The 21,524-nt window shown below is 46.7% G+C and overlaps 1 protein-coding gene across 8 annotated transcripts in view; it reads left to right on the forward strand.

Annotated features, from left to right (window-relative positions):
* The window catches only part of Ubox5 (U-box domain containing 5), a 38,379-nt gene extending 19,494 nt beyond the window's left edge, over window positions 1–18,885 (forward strand). For 5 of the 8 annotated variants that reach the window (XM_021653640.2, XM_021653642.2, XM_021653643.2 and 2 more), the window contains exons 2-6: window positions 6,829–7,172; window positions 8,640–8,734; window positions 10,108–11,293; window positions 13,743–13,895; window positions 17,796–18,885. In XM_021653640.2, the coding sequence (XP_021509315.1) occupies window positions 8,681–8,734; window positions 10,108–11,293; window positions 13,743–13,895; window positions 17,796–18,004 (1,602 nt within the window). In that variant the 5' untranslated portion in view covers window positions 6,829–7,172; window positions 8,640–8,680 and the 3' untranslated portion in view covers window positions 18,005–18,885. Of the gene's footprint in view, window positions 1–2,845; window positions 3,215–6,828; window positions 7,173–8,639; window positions 8,735–10,107; window positions 11,294–13,742; window positions 13,896–17,795 lie in introns of those variants that run through there. The other 3 variants (XM_060371770.1, XM_021653644.2, XM_060371772.1) reach the window with 3 other exon arrangements.
* Window positions 18,886–21,524: the final 2,639 nt, after the last annotated feature.

The following is a 21,524-nucleotide window of genomic DNA, read 5'->3' on the forward strand; positions in this document are numbered from 1 at the left end:
ACTTTGAAGTACTGATATTCCTGCCTTCATCTCTTGAGTACTGGGATTACTGGTGTGCATGACCACTGCAGGTTTATGTGGGGAAAGGAATTGAGTCTAGGGCTTTGTATATGCTAGTCAAGGACACTGCAAATGGAGCTGCATTTCCAACTTGAGAATTTGAGGAGTTCGTGTTCGTGTGTGTGTGTGTGTGTGTGTTTGTGTGTTCTGGGGATCGAACACAACCTTGTAAGTCATAGGCCACTCGCTTTACAACTGAGTTCTATACCCAGCTTTGTCTGTGTCTACGTGTGCACATGTGGACGAATGCACGCATAGGTGTGTGGAGGCCAGAGGATGGCACCAGGCGTTGTCTTCAGTCACTTGCTCTGTTATTTTTCAAGACAGCATCTCTCACTGAACCCGGAGCTCGCCAATTGGTTAGATTGGCTGGCCAGCAAGTCCCAAGACCTCCTATATCTGCCTCAGCACAAGGGTGGTTGCACATGCACACAGCCACGCATCACTTTTTATGTGGGTACCAGAGATCTGAACTCACTTTACCAATAACTCCTCAACCCATTGTTCCATTTACTACAACCCAAAGGGAGAAACCCCTTTCACATACAAGCCTTGAATACGAGAATAAGTATATGTGGTTTTAAATTTTATAACTATACTGTGTGTGTTTGTGTGTGATGTATCTGTGTGAGTTTGGACGTGAACATAGCACAGTGTACATGTGAGGTCAGTTTTGTACTCCCTCTTTCCATTGTAGTCATCAGACTCAGGTCATGAGAGTTGCATAGTGTGCAAGCTCGTACATGTGTGTTGTTTTGAAACAGGGTCTTATGTATCCATTGACCTTGATCCTCTTCAGTGCTCAGATTAGAGGCATGTGCCGCCATGCTCAGTGCTGACAAGCAGACCCAGGGCTTGATGCATGGGAGGCACGCACTCTACCAGTTGAGCAACATAGCCCAAGTGAGTATAGGTACATTCACAAACACATTCCAGCCCAGAGCTGCAGCGCACGTTTGTAATCCCAGCACTCTGGGAGGCAGAGGCAGGTGGATCTCTGTAAGTTCAAGGTCAGACCAGTCTACAAAGTGAGTCTAGGATAGCTAAGGCTACACAAAGAAACCCTGTCTCGAAAAACAAAACCTTAGAGCAACAAATGCACAAACACACACAGCCATAACTGAAACAAATTTCACAAAACAGTGTTCACCCTTGTATATAGTACATTTTGGTGGAATTGGTTGGTTGGTTGGTTGGTTTTCCTGTCTTGTTTTGTTTTGTTGAGACAGGGTTTCTCTGTATAGCCTTGGCTGTAGACAGGCTGGCCTGAGACTCAGAGATGCGCCTGCCTCTGCCTCCCGAGTGCCAGGATTAGAGGCATGCACACCACTGCTCAGTTTGGTGTTGGTTTCTTTTCATTTTTTGGTTTTTGAGACAGGGCTTCTCTGTGTAGCCTTGGGCATCCTGGAATTAGCTCTGTAGACCAGGCTGGCCTCAAACTCACAGAAATCTGCCTATCTCTGCCTCCCAAGTGCTGGGATTAGAGGCATGTGCCACCACCGCCCAGCCTGGTGTTTCATTTTTAAAGTACTTGATTAAGAATGTTTAGTGTGGCAGCTTTCGTGTGTAATTCTAGCAATAAGGAAACTGATGAAGGAAGATAGCCATGAATTTGAGGCTAGCCTGGGCTATAGAAAGACCTTGTTTTAAATCGGTGCAACAAACTAGTTATGACTTGGTAAGTGATATTCTTGGTTCTTGTTTTGTTGTTATTGTTGCTAGATTGATTTATTTTAAACGTGTGTGCCTGGTGCTTATAGAAGTCAGAAGAAGGTGTTGGGACCCGTGGAACTGGAGTTAAGGATGATTGTGGACCACCGTGTGTGTATGCTGGTAGTCAAAGCCAGTGCTCTAGCCCCTTCTCTTTAAAGGTTTATATATTTTATTTATTCTTATGTGTATAACTGTTTAGCTTACATGTATGAACATGGACCACATATAGAAGAGGGCATTCGATACCCTGAAACTGAAGTTACAGATGGTTGTGAGTCACCTTATTTGGCTGCTGGGAATCAAATCAGGATTCTCTGGAAGAAAAAAAAAAAAAAATCAGACCTCCCCCTGAGTGGGGAGCAGCCTTGCCAGACCACAGAGGAAGACAAAGCAACCAGTCCTGATCAGACCTGATAAGCTAGGGTCAGATGGAAGGGGAGGAGGACCTCCCCTATCAGTGGACTTGGGAAGGGGCATAAGAGGAGATGAGGGAGGGAGGGAGGGATAAGGAGGGAATGAGGGAGGGGGCTACAGCTGGGATATAAAATGAATAAACTGTAATACATAAAAATAAAAATTTAATTAAAAAAATCAATGTCCTCTAACACGGAGACATATCTCTAGCCACCCCCACTCTAACCCCTTCTGACCCCTAAGTGCCGGGGTTAAATGCACATACCCACCAGCACATCTGACTCTTCGTTTTCAGTGTTTTATTAATTTGAGGATTTTACACAATGTTTTGATCATACACACTCATTTTCTTTCTCTGTGTGTATGCGTGTGTGTGCATATGTTGTGACAAGGTCTCAGTGTGTAGCCCTGGTTGGCCTAAGATGTTCACTGCCCAGTAATTATATTTTGGTTTTGTTTATTTGGTTTTTTGTTTGTTTGTTTGTTTTGTTTTTGAGACAGAGTCTTCTGTAGTCTAGGCTAAACTCAGTCTCACTGTGTTGCCAAATCTAGCCTTGAACTACTTACTGATTCTTCTACCTCCGCCTTTTAAGTGCTGGATTATGGGAGTTTGCCCTTATCCCCTACTTGGCAAGTGTTCTGTTTATTTTTAAATCCAGAACCACAGCAAGAAATAGATTTTGTTAGGTTAAGTATGTATGTTAACTATTTTTGCACAAATTTGAAACAAGTTTCATGGCATAACACTCATTTTCTTATATTTTGGTATTTTGTGTTTTTTTTTTTTTCCAGTTTTCCTTTTTAAAATATTTTTGGAGGTTGCATACACGCTATAGTACATGTGTGGAGAGCAGAGGACAACTTGTGGAAGTCAGTTCTCTGCTTTGATGGGGATTGAACTCAAGTCTCGGGCCTCCTTTGTTATCTGGCTTCAAGCTTTTTCTTGGGCAGCCAACTACTTCAGCTGTAATCTGAGGCCCCTAATTTGTACTTTGATAACCACATTTAGAAAAGGAGACTACAATTTGTAAGTATTTTACTGAACAGAATCTACAGTAAATTTGGGTTGCAAGGCAATTTCCTTGGCAGGGGTGGGAAAGCTGTCTTCTTAGGCTACGCACTTTGTCTTTTTTGTATGTTCAGACTATTTTTTTTCCTGGACAAAGCATTAAGGCATTAAGGTTCTTGACCTTGAAAGATCAGGGTGTTGAAACTAGTTAAGACTACACCAGCTAAGGCAGAGGCAGGTGGATCTCTGAGTTGGAGGCCAGCCTGGTCTACAGAGCGAGTTCGAGGACAGCCAGGGCTACACGGAGAAACCCTTTTGAAAAACCAAAGAGAGAGAGACTCTACCAACTAAAGACCTTGACAGAGCCAGCACAGGGGGAACCCAGACTTAGGGTGAGCAGGAAGGCCATCCATCTACTACTGCAACATAATACCTGATAATTTTGCCACCTGGCTACTTCATTTTTATCTTTGTCCCTCGGTTCCTTGAAAAGGATTTATAGGTGTATGAATATGCAGTAGTATCCAATCTAAAATTTTATTTATGCATATCAAAGTCAGTAGTCCATTTAAAGAACTATTGTGTGTAATGGTAGAGTATGTAATTACAACCTTAAGGAGGCTGAGGCAGGAGGATCTTAGATTTAAGGTCAGCCTTAAATCTAAGAAAAAGACATCACTTCAAGCCACATAGAGCCTGTCTTGGGAACTAAAAGGATAGTTTAAGTAAGGAAATAAATTGATATATCCCACTCTGTCAGATAAATATGTGCCTACATACATATATATTTCATATATATAAAGGTGTGTATATACATAATTAAGATTTTTTAAGAAAGTATAAGAATTAGGATGTTAATAAAATACATCAGTCTATAAAATAAGCATTGTGCTCAAAGATGCATTTTTATTAAACAAAAAATTTAATTCTATGCATGATGGCATACTCCTTTAATCCCAGCACTCAAGAGGCAGAAGCAGGCTGCTCTCTTGAGTTTGAGACCAGCCTGGTCTACAGAGTGAACTCCAGGACCTTTATAGAATTCTGAAAAGTCTAGCTAATGCAGTAAAATGAGAGACAAAAATAAGAATTAGCACTCCAGAAAGCTTACTACTACTAATATTATAAAACCCCAAGAAAACCAACCCAAATCTATTAAAATCAGTGAGTTCAGGCCCTAAAGATGTAAGTCAGTAGTAGAATGTCTTGTGTGCATGAAGCACAACTCCTACCACCACACACACGCACAAATACAAAAATAAACAAACTGATCACATACAAAGTCCCTGAAGTGTTTATGTGTTTATGCACTTTCCTACATGCAGAATAACTGGCTTAAAAAATGAATGGAAGTCAGCATGGTGGTACATGCCTATCTATAACCCTAGCAGTAGGACATGGAGACTGGAGGATCAGGAATTCCGGGCTAGCCGTGGCTACCTAGTAAGTTCAAGGCCAGCCTAGGGTACTTTAAACTTTTACTGCTTTAAACAACAACAACATTAATGGATTAAGAAGATCACATTTATTAATTAAAATCTTTAAAACATGTACAATCAATTAAAAATGTAAACTGAAGTAAGACTAAAGGGGAAAAGAAGACAAATCTAGTTATAATGTTATCTGGACTGGTGTAGCAGCACATGTGTGTCTAGCGCTTGAGAAGTGGAGGCAGGAGGATCAGGCGCCAAGTGCACCTTTGCTGCGCAGTGGTCTTGAGCCCGACTACAAGAGGAGAAGCTGCTAACTAGTCCCGATAATTTAGACAAAGATAAATCCAGGTGCTAGACTGCAGATTTTATTACTCTTCCTTCCTTCCTCCCTCCCTCCCTCCCTCCCTCCCTCCCTCCTTCCCTTCCTTTCCCTTCCCTTTCTTCCTTTTTTTTTTTTTTTTTTAATGATTTTTGAGACATGGCCTCTCTACATAGCCCTTGCTGTCCTGGAACTCAAACATCTGCCTGCGTCTTATTAAGGGCCTGGGCCACCACCCAGCATACCTGGTTTCTGGTTTCTGCATAGTGTTGCAGAAACGTTAGGTATATGCATATGTGCTGTATGGCAGGAACATGGTGATGGTGGTAGCTGGGCTGGGCCTGAAGATAGGCTAGTACACTACCCAGAGAATCAGCTGGAGAAAAGATGTGTCTTAGGTGTGTTGTGGTTGTTAACTGTGTCATACCACCTAGTGTCCTACTATGCTGGTCAGTTTGTGGTCAACTTCACACAAGCTAGATTCATCTGGGAAGAGAGGAGGATCTCAGTTGAAAAAAATAATGGGGACTTTAGAGATGGTTCAGTAGTTAGTACCTGCTGTTCTTCTAGAGGTCCCACTAGATGGCAGGCAGTTTGTAACCATCTCTAACTCCAGTCTCAGGGTATCTGGCATACTCCTCTGGCTTTCATAGGCACCAGATTCAAATCTAGCCAGCTGTGGAAGTGCACACCTTTAATCCCAGCATTGTGGAGGCAAAGGTAGGCAGATCTCTGTGAGTTCTAGGCCAGCCTGGTTTACACTGTGTTTTAGGACAGCTAGAGCTACATAAAGAGACCTCCGTCTCAAAACAATAAAAATAAAACGCCTCCATCAGCAACTTTTGGGGTCATTTTCTTGCTTGATGATTGATGCAGGGAGGATGTAGCCCACTGTGGTCAATGCCAATGCCAGCCCAGGCAGGTGGTCTTGGGGTATATGTATATAAATACATATTTATTTATTTAAAAAAGTAAGCTTAGTAAGCTGTGAAGAGGAAGCTAGTAAGCTGCATTATGCCATGGTCTGCTTCAGTTCCTGCCTCCAGGTTGCTGCTTAGCTTCCGCCCTGACTTCCCACAGCGTTGGGCTGTGATGTAGAGGTGTGAGCCAAATGAACCCTTTTCTCCAGCAACAAAACAAACAAATACAGTGTCTTAGTCACTGTTCTATTGCAGGGGAAGATACCGTGACCAAGGCAGCTCAGTTTTAGGGTGTTAGTCTGGTCATGGCAGGGAGCATGGTGGCAGCAGGCTGGAGAGGGAGCTGAGAGCTCACATCTCATGTGCAAGTTGCAGGCGGAGAGATAGACAGACAGACTGGCCTGTGTGAGCTTCTCAAATCTTCAGTGACAACACCTCCTTCAACAAGGCCACACCTCTTACTCTTTCCTAAATAGTTCCAGTAACGGGATCAAACATTCAAACATATGATTTTGGGGGCCATTTTCATTCTAACCACTATAAATAGAAACTAAATTATATTTCTTAAATTTTCTAGTGCTGGGCATTAAACCTAGAATTTTACAAGTACTAGTCAACATCTCTACCACTGATCTATATTTCCAGCCCCAATTTTTATTTTATTTTATATTATGTTTTAAAGATGGTTTCTCTGTGTAGCCTTTGCTGTCCTGGGCTCGCTTTGTAGTCCAGGCTGTCCTTGAACTCACAGCAACCCGCCTGCCTCTGTCTCCCCAAGTGCTGGGATTAAAGGCATGCACCACCACACCGGCTCCCTAATTTGTGCTTTTTAAAGTTCTATGTGGTGCTTGGGATTGAACCTAGAACCTCCTGCATGCTAGCTAGGCAAGTTCTCTCCCACTGAGTTACACCCCCTACCCTAAAATTGTATTAATGCCTTAACATTTGTTTTTGCTATAGGCGAAGATCCTTTGTAAACTCCTGAAAAATCTGTAAGGTGGTAGTATGGGATCTGCCACAGTCCCAGAGACACCAGACAGAAGGCAAGAAGTGGCGTTGAGGCTGACAGTGAAGATAATTTAATGTGCTGGGCTGAGCAGTCTCAGTCAGTACTGTGGAGAAAGGCAGGCTGCTCGGCTGTCCCAGGCTCGTATGCTTCAGTCATGTACTCGTGGAGTTGGCCACCATTGATCAAGTTGGAGCAGCCTTATGAACTGATTGAGACTTTTGAGTAGAAGGCCCTGACTTAATCTTCATTATCACATAAACTGAGTGTGGTGGCTCATACCTCTTGGAAAGTAGAGGTAAGAGAATCAGAAGTTCACGGCCTGGGCCATACAAAACAAAATAAACAAAAACATTCTACATTTCTGTATCATATGTTATTTTTTGTGTATGGTTTTCTTGCCTGCATGCATGTCTTTGTATCATATGCATACCTGGTGCCTGAAGAGGCCGGAAGAAGGAATCAGATTGGACTTAGTTACAGATGGTTGTAAGGTGTTATGTGGGTTCTAGGAATGGAACCGGGTCCTCTGGAAGAACAACCAGTGCTCTTTAACTTGTAAGCCTTCTCTTAGAAGCTACCTAGTTTTAATTCATTAAGTACTTGGATAGGAGAGGTGGCATGGCCAGTAAGGTACTTGTCATGGAAGCCTGATAGCCATAGCAGAGTGAGAGAACCAACCCTTGCCAAGTAGTCCTCTGATTTTGCCACATGTACATGCACAGTAAGCAAATAAATGTCATTTTACACAAGATTTTTTAAATGTTGGAATCGGAGGGATTGGGGAGATGGCTCAGAGGGTAGAGATGCCCACAGCTCAAGCCTAGTTAGTGGCCTGAGTAAAGTGTCTAGAACCCATGTAAAGGTGAAAGGAGAAAAGCAGCTGTCCCGAGTTGCCCTCTGACCTCCTGCGTGTGTTGTGGCACATGCAGCCTCACACACATGTGCATACATAACAATAACAACTTTTCAAATTCACAAAAGAGAAAGAGGTGATCTGGTATACTTACATAAACGGACATAAATGCCATGCTCATTAGGATTCCATGCCATGAGGGTGCTGTCGGCCCTCAAACTGCTGCGTAGAGATTCCACAGCCTTCTCAAAAAGAGTTCTGACTCTTCCGGGTGCTTGTTTAATAAGGAGACAGTTACACTGACAAGGGTTAAGGGTCGGAGCACTGCCATGATTGTTCTCCATGACCCTTTCCATGCAGCCCCCCCACCCCACCCCTTTTCTTGTGTTCTGATGCTTGTGTGCTGTCTCCTTCCCATGGGAGAACGCTACAGAACTGATGTGTCTTGCCATCAGCTAGAAGCCTGGCAGGCTTTGCCAACCTGTAGACCTTACATTAGAAAATTGCCTTCCCAAGGCTGGAGGCACAGCTCAGCCGTTAAAGAGTACCTGGGCTTAATTCCCAGCACCCACATGGTGGCTCACAGCCCTCTATAACTGCAGTCCCAGGGCACCTGAAGCTTCTCCTGATCTTTTTGGGTTCCTTCACACTCCCAGTGCACAGACATACACTCAGGCGCGCACACACACGCACACACACATTAAATAAAATAAGTATTTTTTTTTTTCAAAGAAAGTCTCCCTCTTAACTTTCCAGTGAGCATCAGTAGGATACAGGGAAATGGTGTTCAATGCAGAATGTACCAGAAGTTCTGTTCTTGCCCTGTTGCTCCTCTTACATTCAACTCGTGAAAGTTTAGAGCTGAATTTTAATATGTCTGACTAATTTTAAGTTTCACTTTTTTTATAGGCTATTTCTGATGCTTGGAAGCTATTTTCTTAGCCACAAAAATGGTAATAAATCTTTGCCTCCCACAATTCAGACCAAGAATTCACTGCAACAAGGTAAACCAAACAAATACATAAGTATATGATATTTTCTTCATACTTTTGTCCACTTCCTGGCTCGTGTCTGTGGCCTTCATTAAGGCTTACTGTACTTTCACCCTTAGATTCCAGCAGACAGCATTTAGACAAGTATTGGGCAGTCGCTAGAATCCCAGCGCGCTGCTGCTCTGTGACTCATTTTGTGAAAAGTCAGCGTAATTGTGCCCTTTCCTCTTGGCCAGCCAGTGTCACATCACCCATCTTTAATCACTCAATATCTTCTTTTTCCTTCCTCTCTTCTTCTTCCCTTCCCCCTTTCCTCTCATGTTTTTGTTGTTCTTGATTTGTTTTTTGTTTTGTTTTAAAAGTTCATTTGCTTTTGCCAGGTATTGTGGCAGAGGCAGAGAGGTAGAATAATCTCTGAGTTTAAGGCCAGCCAGGTGCTTGGAGCTGAACCTGGGTCCTCTCTAAAAGAACAGCAAGGACACTTAACTACTGAGACGTTTCTCCAGACCTCATTTTTTTTTTTTTTTAAAGACAGGGGTCTCATATAACCCTAACTGCTGTCTAATTTGCTGTGTAGCATATGATGGTCTTGAGCTCCATGATAGTGGGCGCACTCCTATAATCCCAGCACTAGGGAGGCAGAGGCAGGCAGATCTCAATGAGTTCAAGGTCAACCTGGTCTACATAGCAAGTTTCAGGACAGCCATAAAGAAACCCTGTCTTGAAAAACCACACCAGAAAAAGAAAAAGAGAGACAGAAAGAGAGAGCGAGAGAAAGAAAGGGAAAGGGAAGGAAAGGGAAGGGAAGGGAAGGGAAGAGGAAAGGGAAGAGGAAAGGGAAGAGGAAAGGAAAGGAAAGATCTTGAATTCTGGTCATTCTGCGTTTCTTCCTGAGTGCTGGTATACACATACATACCACAGTACCTGGCTTGGCTTATTCTCATGTTTTTAATAGTGGATCATGCTTGGATCATTTACCTTCAGCCTTGGCATGGTGTTGAGTGCCTCCTAAACTTGAGATAATTCAGTTTAACAGATATAATTTAAAAATTACGAATTTAAAGTTTTCTTTAAAATTGAGTTTGCGGGTCTAGAAAGAAGCTCAGTGGTTAAGAATGCTGCTTGTTCTTCCAGAGGACCCAGATGCAATTTCTAACACCCATGTGGTGCCTCACAACCATCTGGGACTTCAGTGGGGATCTGATGCTCTCTTCTGGCCTCTGTGGGTACCTCATCATGTGCTACACAAACATTCAAGCAGCAAAACACCCATATACATAAAATAAAAATAAATATTAAAAAATGCATTTTTGTAAGTGACAAGTTTTTGAAAGCCGTTTATCACGATTTGGATCAGTGTGTCTCCTCTTTGTCATTAAATCCAGGTGTCAGCTGATGGTTATGAAGTAGAAAATCTCATCTCTGAAGACCTCATAAAGAGAAGCCATGGCTTTAGGACAGAGTATTTCATTCGACCTCCAGTCTATGTGACAGTTTCCTTTCCCTTTAATGTGGAAATCTGTAGAATTAACATAGATCTAACAGCTGGGGGGTGTCAGAGTGTCACCGGCCTGGAATTATACACATCCACCTTATCTAGCAGAGCCTCTCGGGATTCGCAGGAGTGCTGGACTGCAGGCCCAATGGAGACATCGGTCCCAGACAAGGAGGCCTTCACCTTGGTAGGCAAAGTCTTACTGAAAAATCAGAACCACGTGGTGTTCACCCACAGGGGCTTCAAGGCCAGGCCACCTTTTAGCCCAATGGAAGTCACGCTCCTCTCTCCTACTGTAGTAGCCCAGGAACTCTGGAATAAAGGGGCTTTTTCCCTTAGCCATGTGGCCCACCTCAAGATCGGCATCACCCATGTGACAGGCAGTGGCATCTCTAGCATTAAGCGTTTAGAGGTGTGGGGTCAGCCAGCCAAGACCTGCTCTCAGGAGGTGATAAATAGTGTCTTGCTGATAGCATCAGAAAGCCTGCCTCAGGACTCGGGTCTGCACAGTATAGCCTTGCCCATGGAGAGTGACTGTGACGCTGGGGTCCAGTCTGAGGGCCAGCAGGCTCCCTGTACCTTACAAGAGATGTCTGAGGTCCCAGAGGAGTTCCTAGATCCTATCACGCTGGAGATCATGCCATGCCCCATGCTGCTGCCCTCAGGCAAGGTCATTGACCAGAGCACTCTGGAGAAGTGTAACCTCAGTGAAGCTGCTTGGGGCCGGGTGCCCAGTGACCCTTTCACAGGCTTAGCCTTTACTCCGCAGTCCCAGCCCCTACCTCATCCTTCCCTGAAAGCCCGGATTGACCGGTTCCTACTCCAGCACTCTGTCGCTGGCTGCCAGCTGCTTGGGAGAGCACAAACTACATCAGCAGTGACCCCTTCAATCATTACCCTACCCTCAAGGAAAAGGAAGTCAGGGCAGGCTGAGCACAGCTTAGACTACAGCCATGGCATGAATGCTGCTTCCTCTGCCACAAGCCCTCTGCTCTCACCCACTACCTCAGAGCCGACGGCCAAGAAGATGAGAGCCCCCAGCGAGCTCAGCCTGACAGACATGGACTGTTCAGCAGGTAATCCCTCTTCTGTGCCCATGACTGTCATCCCTGCTCTTCCTGCTGGCCTTAGCCACTGTCCTTAGCTTTATGCTTTAGGACCTGAAATGTATGTGGCTGGGCCCACTTCTCTTTCTTCTTGTTGTGCTTGGCCCATAGAGAACCTGGAAGCCCCCAAGGTTTGTGTGTTTTCTCTTATTATTCAGAGATTTCTCTTTTTTTTCTTAAAATTTTGTTTGTTTGTTTGTTTGTTTGTTTATAGAGAAAGAGGCTTTCACTCCATAGCTCAGGCTGAAGCTCACTTTGTAGTCCTGACTAGTGTTGAACTGTGTTGATCCTCCTGTCAAGCTTCCATACCTGACTCTTCCTGAGTTCTGTCACCATGTTTTATACCTTCATCCAGTGACCTTGCCCGCTTTGTGTCCCTCTGTGCTTTCTGGAAAGATCAGTGCTTTTGCCTGTCTTGAATCCTCCATTCAGACTTGCTGGGAAGAGAAACAGTAGATCCCTTAAAGCAAACCATGTCTTCTTTTCTGGAATCTTCTATATGCCCTGTGTCTGGACACCTTTGCAGTTCTGTGTCTAGTCTTCCCAGAGGAGATTGATGGGAGTGCATTGTGGTTCTCCCCGTTTCACTTACCCATGAGGTGCCACATCACACAGAAAAGTGGAGAAGTGTGAGGTTAGAGGCCTCCCTCTTAGGAAGAATAGAGCCAGTAAATATGAGAGTGAATTGTATTGTAGCTGAGTATGAGATTTAAGCTGTCTAGCTTTCCTTCCTTTTCCTGCTGGCATCCCCAGTGATTCCCGGAAGCAGCATTCCTGCTACCACCTGAACGGAGCAGCCCTGGCTTGCTGTGAGCCCTGTAACTTTTTAAGACTGATAAGACATGTTGTTTTTGTTGTTGTTGTTTTTGGTTTTGAGGCAGAGTTTCTCTGTGTAGCTCTGGCTGTCCTGGAACTTGTTCTGTAGACCAGCCTGACCTCAAACTTGGAGATCCACCTGCTTCCTGAATGCTGGCATTAAAGACGTGCAGCACCACTCCTCCTCTCTAAATTAAGAGATGTAAAGAGGACTTTTATTATTTTTTTTTTCTTTGGTATTTTGAGACATGGTTCTCTGAGTAGCCTTGGCTGTCCTGGACTCACTTTGTAGACCAGGATGGCCTTGAACTCACATCAGTCCACCCGCCTCTGCCTCTGAGTGCTAGGATCAAAGGCATGTGTCACTATGCCTGGCTTCTTCTTCTTTTTTGGGGGTTGGGGGGGAAGGGGTCTTATGTAATCTAGGCTGTCCTGGAGCTCTGTATTACTAGGATGACTTTGAACTTCTGATTCTCCTATCTCCACCTCCTAAGTACTAGTTTCACGGGTGTGCCACCATAGAGAGTGAAAGACACACTCCTCCTTTCATCTTCCTACTGGTTGCCAGTATTACTCTCTACTTTTTGAAAGGTTTTTATTATTATTATTATTATTATTATTATTATTATTATTATTATTATTTATGTGTGTGTGTAGGCACTCATGTGCCATGCACGTGTGTGTAGGTCAGAGGACAGCTTTCAGAGTTAGTTATTCTCTTCCTCTGCAGGCTCCAGGGATTAAATTGGGGTTGCCAAGCCTGCATGACCAGCAAGCTCAAGGGTGTGCCTTTCTCTGCCTCCGCAGACCTGGGGTTACAGGTGTGTTCCACTGCACCTGGATTTTGACACAGATTCCAGGGAAATCAACCTCAGATCCTCCCGCTTTTGCCGGGAGTACTCTACTGGCAGAGCCATGTCCTCAACACCTGAGCTTTATTTGTTTGTTTGTTTATTTATTTATTTATGCATCAGAAAAGTATGGTAGCAAATGCCAGCATTCAAGAAGCAGAGGCTGAACAGTCAACATGACATTGAGGCCAACTTAGGTTGCATAGTGATAACCTTGTCTCAAAAGAAAACAAAACAAAAGGAGAACAAGAGGGAGTAAGCAGAGGTGTAGGATAGAGTGGTAGGAGCTGTACAGAGCTGGCGTCTGCTTGTCTCATCGTTTCTGTGGCCAGCAGGAAGGCCTTTCAAAGTGTAACACAGGGCCTTGGGATGTACTGAGTGAGTAGTAGGGTGACTGTCCAGAAGGTGCCAGTCCAGCACCACAAAATAATAGACCCCAGCACCACACCATTTATGTTTTAGGGAAGAAAAGAAAAGGTAGGTGCAGTTCTGCATTGAAGCCTCAAGATGGCTCTGTCCTGCACTTTGGGGAGAAGCTAGGAAAAGCTCAGAGCTGTGTGGGCATTAAAGATGGAGAGGAAGTGTCGGTGCTCCCGGGTCTTGACTCTCTTGTTCTGCCATTACCATCCTGGGAGACATTATATTCACATGTCTGAAGTTGAAAAGGTCATTTTCTGGTCCTCCAAGGACTTGTAGCTATTTCTCTCTTGCTGAGCATTCCTGGATATTACACTCTCTGTATCTCTCAACAGGTCCAGTGTCCCATGAGCAGAAGCTGTCGCAAAGTTTGGAAATTGCCTTGACTTCCACTCTTGGCTCCATGCCTTCCTTCACTGCCCGGCTCACCAAGGGGCAGCTCGGCACAAGAGGGAGTAGTGCTTCCAGGAGGCTGGACGCCAGCTCCGGTAATCTTCTGGGGCTTAGCATTTGCCTGTACAGGATGCTGGACCTAGTATTTTCGGGCTCTGTGGGCCTCTCCAAGCTCCCTCACTACAGTTCTCACTCTCTCTTGTCTTCTCCAGAAGGAGATGAGGGGCTGCCTGGAAATTGAGTCATTATAGGCAAAGCCTTTAGTTAGCCCTGCCATTCTGTGGGCTCTAGTCTGGCTATCTTTGCTAGAGGTTTTTGTTTTGATTACTTTGACATAGGGTCTTGCTGGCCTTGAACTTTCTAGCTTCCAAGTTCTGGGATTACAAAGGTGCCCACCATACCTGGCTAAGGTGGAAGACATAGTTCGCTCCTGGGACACTGATGCTCCTTTTCTGTGTCCTAATCTTCCTCTCACCTGACATCTGGGCCATTTTATGTCCTTGTAAAGAAAGGTGTAGGTTTCAGATGTCATCCTCTGCCCTTCTTGATAACATTTTCATCATTGTACTAGAAAAGCACAGTGGTAGATTACTGAGCCAAATTAAAAAAAAAAAAAAATCCATCTAGGATTATATTGGATGGTAGATACAAAGAGAGGAACTAACTGGATTTCTTTTTCTTTTTTCTTTTTCATTTGTTTTATGGATGTGAATGTTTTGCCTGCATGTATGTCTGTGCCTGGTAGAGTTCAGAAGAAAGTGTCAGATATCCTGAAACTGGAGTTACAGATAGTTGTGAGCTATGTGGGTGCTCAGAACTGAACCCAGGTCCTCTACAAGAACAGCCAGTGATCCTTACTCATTGAGCCGTCTCTCCAATTGTGTGTTCCCCTTCGCGACCCCCTTCTTAAACAAAGGACAAGGTGAAGCCTGGTGAGGCTCATAGAGCCAGGCCCTTGATTCCCCCTCTGATGTAAAGCCTGTTCCTCCTATTGTCATCTGGACTTCCATTTAACCCTCGCCCACTCCTTTTCTTCCCTAACTATCTCCAAGAGCATGTCTCTCAGAGTGTCCAGTGAAATGAGTCTCGTGGCTACTTGTCCTCTCGGCATCTGGTGATGTGATTGGCTAGCTCTTCTTGCCCTAGCCACCTTCTCCTTCTTTTGGCTTTTAGCCCTTCTTTTCAATTCCCATTGCTAGAGTCTCTACCAGTGAGAGCCCTTATCCAATACTGCCTTTATGGCTCCTGCCCCTCCCTAACAGCTGCTGGGATCCCTCTCCTTGGCATCTCCAATCCCTATTCTAACTCTGACTTGTCCTGTCTGCCTTTCTTTCTTTCTTTCTTTCTTTCTTTCTTTCTTTCTTTCTTTCTTTCTTTCTTTCTTTCTTTCTTTTTTTTTTTTTTTGAGACAGGGTTACTCCATGTAACAGCCTTAGCTATCCTGAACTCACTTTGTAGATCAGGCTGGCCTCAAACTCACAGAGATTCGCCTGCTTCTGCCTCCTGAGTGCTGGGATTAAAGTTGAGCACCACTATGCCCGCACTCCTGCCTGCTTTTCAAAGCTCTCCCCCAGTATTCTTCAGCCCATGTTGGAAGAGAGCCTTGTCTTGTACTTGTCAAGCCTTCAGCATGGAAGTGGTCAGCTTTCCCTTTAGTGTCCTCACTCTTGACAGGGCATTCATTCTTAGGTCTTTCCAGGCACATACGTGGAGGTCCAAAGACAACTTTAAGAAGTTTGTTCTCCTCTGCCATCGGTTCCAGGAAGGACCTCAGACCAGACCGTCAGGCTGTGCCATCTCATCAGCCCCCTTTATGATTTTCTTTGCTATGGTTCTGAGGGACACCCTACTACCAGTTCTGCAGCCTCTTTGTTAGCTCCCTGTAGCTACTTGCCCTTCGCCCCATTGTCCTCACAGAGTCAGAAGATATTCTTGTACAGTTAGCAGATCACAGTATTCCACCTCTTAAGAGTCCCATGACAGGAGGCAGAGCCCCACTGTCCTTTGTTGCAGCTCTATCTCCTTTCCTTTTGCTCACACCAGCATTCCTGCATCTTTATTTTTATTTATTTTACTTTAAAGAGCTTTGCTTTTTGTCTCTGAAATTGTCTGAAGCTCTAGATCTCTGAGACCTATCAATGGGTCTCCTGTTGGTGCTAAAGGCAGTTGGTACCCTTGATATTTCTGTGCAGTGCCAGGTGTGCCTGAGGGCTAGGGAAGTAGCTCAGCGGAAGGAATGCTTGCCTGCCATGCACAGAGCCCCAGGCTCAATGCCCAGCACCACCATGTAACCCAGACTTGATACTGTGTCTATAATCCCAGCAGTCGGGAGAGCCAGTAAAATCAGCCTGAAATACTTGGGCCCAGTCTCAGAAAGAAAAGAAAGCGATCATGCAGGTTCGTTCATTCCTGCAGCGCTAGCACTGACGGAGGAGACACTGCTATTACACATAGCCCTACTCTCCATGCAGGCTCCAGATGCTTCTGAGATCCATACCGTGAGAATTCACTTTCTGTCAGGCTCTTGGCTTTTTGAGGCAGGGCCTCACTATGGAGCCTAGGTCGGCTTCAGACATGAGTGATTCTGCTTCAGCCTCCCACGTGCTAGGATGATATACAATCCTATCATGTCTTGCAACAGAGACAGGATCTTACCGCGTAGCTCTGGGTGGTATGTTACTTGCTGTGTTGGCCTTGAACCTAAAGGCAATTCTGGTACTTCAGCCCCCCTCCCCCACTCCCAGAGACTCCCTCGAGACTTGTAGCCTGGCTAGCCTGGTGTACGCAGGATTCAACAGGAGATCCTGCGTGAAGGGGAAGGGCTGGGACCAACAACCGAGGCTGTTCTCGCTTCCACACTCAAGGTGGCGCACATACACCTGCATTCACATCCAAGCTAAAAGACCAGGTGGGAAGGACAGATTAAGAGTTAGAGTACTTGTTCTTGCAGAGAACCTGAGCTCAATTCCCAGTCTCTGAGTGATGGCTTGCAACTGTCTGTAACCCCAGTTCCAGGGGATTTAATGTCTCTTCTGACCTCAATGGGCACCAGGTACACACACAGTAAAATGACAAAACAGGCAGAACACTCATACACATAAAACCAAATATGTTTTAAAGAGAGCATGGCTTGGGATAAGAATTTGGCTGTGGCTCACAGCTGTAGTCCCAGGCCCACAAGAGGCAGAAACAGAAGATTCTAAGTTCAGGACTATGCTGATAGCCCCTGCATGGCAACCCTAGTGACTGAGTTCACTCCCCAGAGCCCATATAAAGGTGGAAGGGGAGAACAAAGTTGTTCTCTCACCTCTAAGGCATATTGTAGCATGGGCCCCACCACCACCACCAAAAAAAGGACAAAAATCACAGGGAACCCCCTAAGAAAAACAACAAAAACAGCAAGGAATTTTTACAAAGCAGATTTGTTTAAGGTAACTTGGGGTCCCCCCAAGTATCGGCCAACCTGGCCTCTGTTTCTTAGAGTTGAGGAAGAGCAGCTGCTTCTTCAAATTCCTGTCGGTGGGAGGGAAGAGCCACAGGGGTTGGGGGATCAGAGCTGCCTTATTTAGAGGCCTTGAGGCCATCTTGTAAGGGCTTGCTGGAAGCCAGGGCAGTTCAGGAAAGGGATTGAGGGGTTAGAAGGCAGCTACTGAAATTAAAGCTGCCCCTCTGGTGATTTCCCTCCACCCGGGCTGTTCTGATCCTGATATTTGGGCCACGTTCTGCTTTTCTCTTTCCTTGCAGCTTCTCTTGTCAGGGTAAGTTTGTACCTTGCTCTAGCTTTGGCTGGGGAATGTACACTTTGTTTGGGAGACCAGGGAACAGGCCTGGTCCTGTGCACTGCATTCAGGAGCCAGTTCTTACTCATCCATACACAGCACCAAGACTGATAAAGAAGCTAGAAGGGAGGGCCTGTCAGTTCTCAGCTTCCAGGGACAAAGCTTACACTGAGGAACAGCCTCACCTAACCCTGCCTCGTTCTTCTGATTCACCAGAGCATCCTAGGAGTGTTTCTGGTCCAGAATGTGCCTCCTGCAAAAGAGCATTTTCTTCCTACTACACAAAGGAGCCTGTGTACCAGCTGCCCTGCGGCCACCTTCTGTGCCGACCCTGCCTGAGTGAGAAGCAGCGCTCCCAGCCCATGATGTGCACAGCCTGCCAGCAGCCGGTCGCCAGCCAGGACGTGCTGCGGGTCCATTTTTGAGTGACCAGCTCCTACCAGAGAAGCCCCATTTGGGGGATACCTGCAGGTGGAGGGAACAAGATCAGGATGCCATTGACCCTGTTCTCTCCTGGACTTGAGCACCTCACGGTGTGTTATGGGGACTGGGTCAGGACAACCCACACTCCTTAGGCAAGAACAGGATAATAAAGCCATAGGCTGGGCTGGGGAAGACATTCATGTTCTCCCTGGACTACCTTGCCACATCCAACCAGAGCCAGCCCCAACTGCTGAGAAGCACTCCCCTCAAGCCCTATGTTATCTGCATACAGCCTTCTAATGGAGCTTTATGGATGGAGCTCAGTAGACTGTGACCTCACACAGCCTTCTCTGCCTCAGGGTCACTCAGAAGTGGACCATGGTAGGGGCAGTCAAGCAAATGAGTTAGCCACGTGTACCCTCACACCTGCAGACACTTGGAGCCTTAATAAAGTGACCGTTGGCATTCACCAGGGCTTCCTCCTGACGCACAGGACAGGGCAGCCATATGCGGTTACTGGCATTGCTCAGGCCGTGCTTCAGATCTCTCCAGTATGGGTGTGTCCGTGCCAGGGGAGGACCAGTAGCTTCCATCAGGCTAGGTGCCAGAGTGTGTGCTGTTGCTCCTGGAGCCACTCTCTGAGGGAGGAGACTCCTGTTCACATGTGGCCCAGTGCAGGAAAATGCTTGTGTATAGGCAACATCTTTAACAAATTCTGTACATGTGTGTGGGCACGCGTGCGCCATGTGTGCCTGTGGCAGGCAGCGTACACCCTCAGCGATGTGGCAGTCTCCTCTGCCTTCTGAGCCACCTCATTGGCTCCCTAGGCGACATATTTTTTTTCCTGTTCAAAATTAAACCTTATGGAATCCCAAAGAAAAAAGATTTCTGTACAGCTCTGTTCACTCTGCCAAGAACTTCCGGCCATGACAAGAATATCGTGCAGGTTGCCACACTTCCCCTCCCCTTCCAGGCACCGTCTACTTTGAGATGAATCCCGGCCTCTTGAGCCACATGTCGTCTCTTCAGGCTGCTCAGGGCTCAGTCATGAGGCAGAGGGAGTCCGCTTCAGCGTTCCCAGGGGATGTGTCCATAGAGGTGGCCACTAGGGGAAATGGCACTCCTTCCTCCTCCACACCAGCGCCTGATGTGCTGCAGCCTTCAGAGGAGCCGCCAGGGCCTGCCCCACCTGGTGGCTCCCGCTCATCCCCACTCTGCTGAGCTTCCCTGCTAGGTGTGGTGTTCCTAGCCCATACAGCTACAGAGAGCTGGGTTAGGGTTGGAACCTACCCACAACCCGACCCAACATGGTGGAGCAGCCCACTTCCAACTCAGCCTTCACACCTCCGAGTGAGTGCTGGAGCCACCCCTGCCCCCACTCCTAAGAGCCCCCAAGCTGCCGCTGCTCTGCAGCTCTACCAGAGACGCCTGTCCTCTGCTGGAAAACTAGGTCTGGGAGCCCCTGGGGTGGCGGCACCCACCCTGAGTCCAGGGGGAGCCACTCCCACACCCGTAATGCGATTAACTTTTTCTCTTCAATCTGCCCCCCCCCCCAGCCCCGAGAAGTGCCATTTTTCTCCACCCTCGCAGGAGCCATTCTAAGCACCGCAGGGCTCTGTTCTTCCCTGGGATACAAGAATAAAAGCCACGTGTGGGGCAAGTTTGTAAATGGAAACAGCAGGACTGCTTCAAGGCCAGCCTGAGCTACACAGCAAACATTTGTCTCAAAGACACCAAAATGAAACATGTTATTTGGCCCCATGGGCATTTTATTTCTCATTAGAGATTGGGCCTGGGACCAGGCACAAAACGGCTTCCCAGTAAACATGCAGAGTTCAACTCCACTGACCAAGAAGACACAGCTATAACCTTGCTTCGACCTGGCGGCCTTCCAGAGCTGCGCTGTCTCTTCCTGGTAATCGGGTCACATACTCCGTGGAGGCCCAAGGCTGGAGACACGTTGAAGATGTGGCACTGGAGAATTGTGAGAACAGAAGGCAGGCAGCTTGAGGCAAGGGGCCCACAGTCGCTCCAGGCTCTTCGTCTTCATTCTCTAAGTTAACTGGTGAGACCTGGTCATCCGCCGTATTGGGCCAAAGCTCTGACCCTCAGCCACTCCCTGAGCACGTGGAAGGAGGCTCTGTCAGAATTAGTCCTGAAGGTAGAAGAAATAGAAAAACCAGATAGCCAGGAAGAAGACCAGCAGCTGTTCACTGTTGACGGAGAACCCCTGCTCCCTGTAGGCACGCAGCTGGGCCCTGTATCCCTTGGGTTCAGGGACCGGGGAGGCTCGCCCAGCCCCACACTTGTTGGGCTTCTTCCTATTGGTCTCCATCTTGAGGCCACTCCGCTGCTGGGCTCCTTTCCATTCCCCAGGAAACAGGGTCCTCTGACGCTGGAGTTCTTGTAACTAGGTCTACAGACAAAGAGACCAGCCTCCCACTGCCAGTGGCATTGTGACGCAGAGCTGAATGCCATTGTGACGACCACTGGGGTAGGAGTGGAACTCCTGTGGGCTGGCCTTCTCCCACCGAGCTCCCATGGGTATTCTGTAAGGAGGACCTGGCCCACAGTGCCCCCACTTTGCTTCCTGTTGAGGCCTGCTTCATCTCACCTGGCCTCCAGGCTACTTGCACGTGTAGCATATTCTGAGTGGAAAAGGGAGAGCTGGGTTGGGAACTGGCCAAAGGATACTGTTCAGAACAGTCACCTTTCATTACTGGGTGATTATATTAAAATAAAAGCTGGGAGTCATGGCTCATGCCAGTATTCTCAACCCTTGTGCATTTGAGGCCAGCCTGAGCAAACTGAATTTAAGCTCCTAGTGTCACCAGCCAGCCACATTTCATAGAGGCCACTAGAGTGGACAGTTGAGGTACAGACCAAGTCTACCGTCACTGTTAAGGGTGATCACAGTGTGAGGACCAGATACGAATGGGAGACTGGTGTGTCCCATGTGAACCTTTCCTCTAGGAGAGAAGAGCCCTACATGGAGAGAACACAGATGGCTTGGGGTTGGATGGGCTTGAACCTCGCTCTGTACTAAGTATTGACCACCTGCTGAAGTGGCTCTGCCTGCCACCCCTCCCCTCACCCCATGCTTGGGATGGAATCCAGGGTCTCATTCATTCTAGGCAAGTGCTCACCCCCATGGACACCTCATTACCCATGAGAGACTAAAGATGGAGAGGGACAGCTGCTAGTGTCTTCTAGTAACAAGACGGTGCTGCCTAGCACCACTCAATATTTTCTCTCTTCCAACACTTGTGTTAAGCAAAACAGCAACAAGCCCTTCTCGCTGCGCAACCTGTCCCGAGGAATAAGCCACAGGCCTCGGGCACATGAGTCAAGTAAGCCACGCCTGAGCACTCACGAGGCAGAGGCAGGCAGATCTCGGTTCGAGAAGCCCCAGAACATCCAGGGCTGCAAAAAGAGACCGTGTCTGAAGAAAGAAAGGAAGATTCGGAGAATGAGAGGGAGGGAGGAGAGAGGGAGGGAATGAGCCCTTCAGGAGAGATGCCT

The sequence above is a fragment of the Meriones unguiculatus genome, chromosome 18, assembly GCF_030254825.1.
Source record: "Meriones unguiculatus strain TT.TT164.6M chromosome 18, Bangor_MerUng_6.1, whole genome shotgun sequence".
NCBI classification, from domain to species: domain Eukaryota; kingdom Metazoa; phylum Chordata; class Mammalia; order Rodentia; family Muridae; genus Meriones; species Meriones unguiculatus.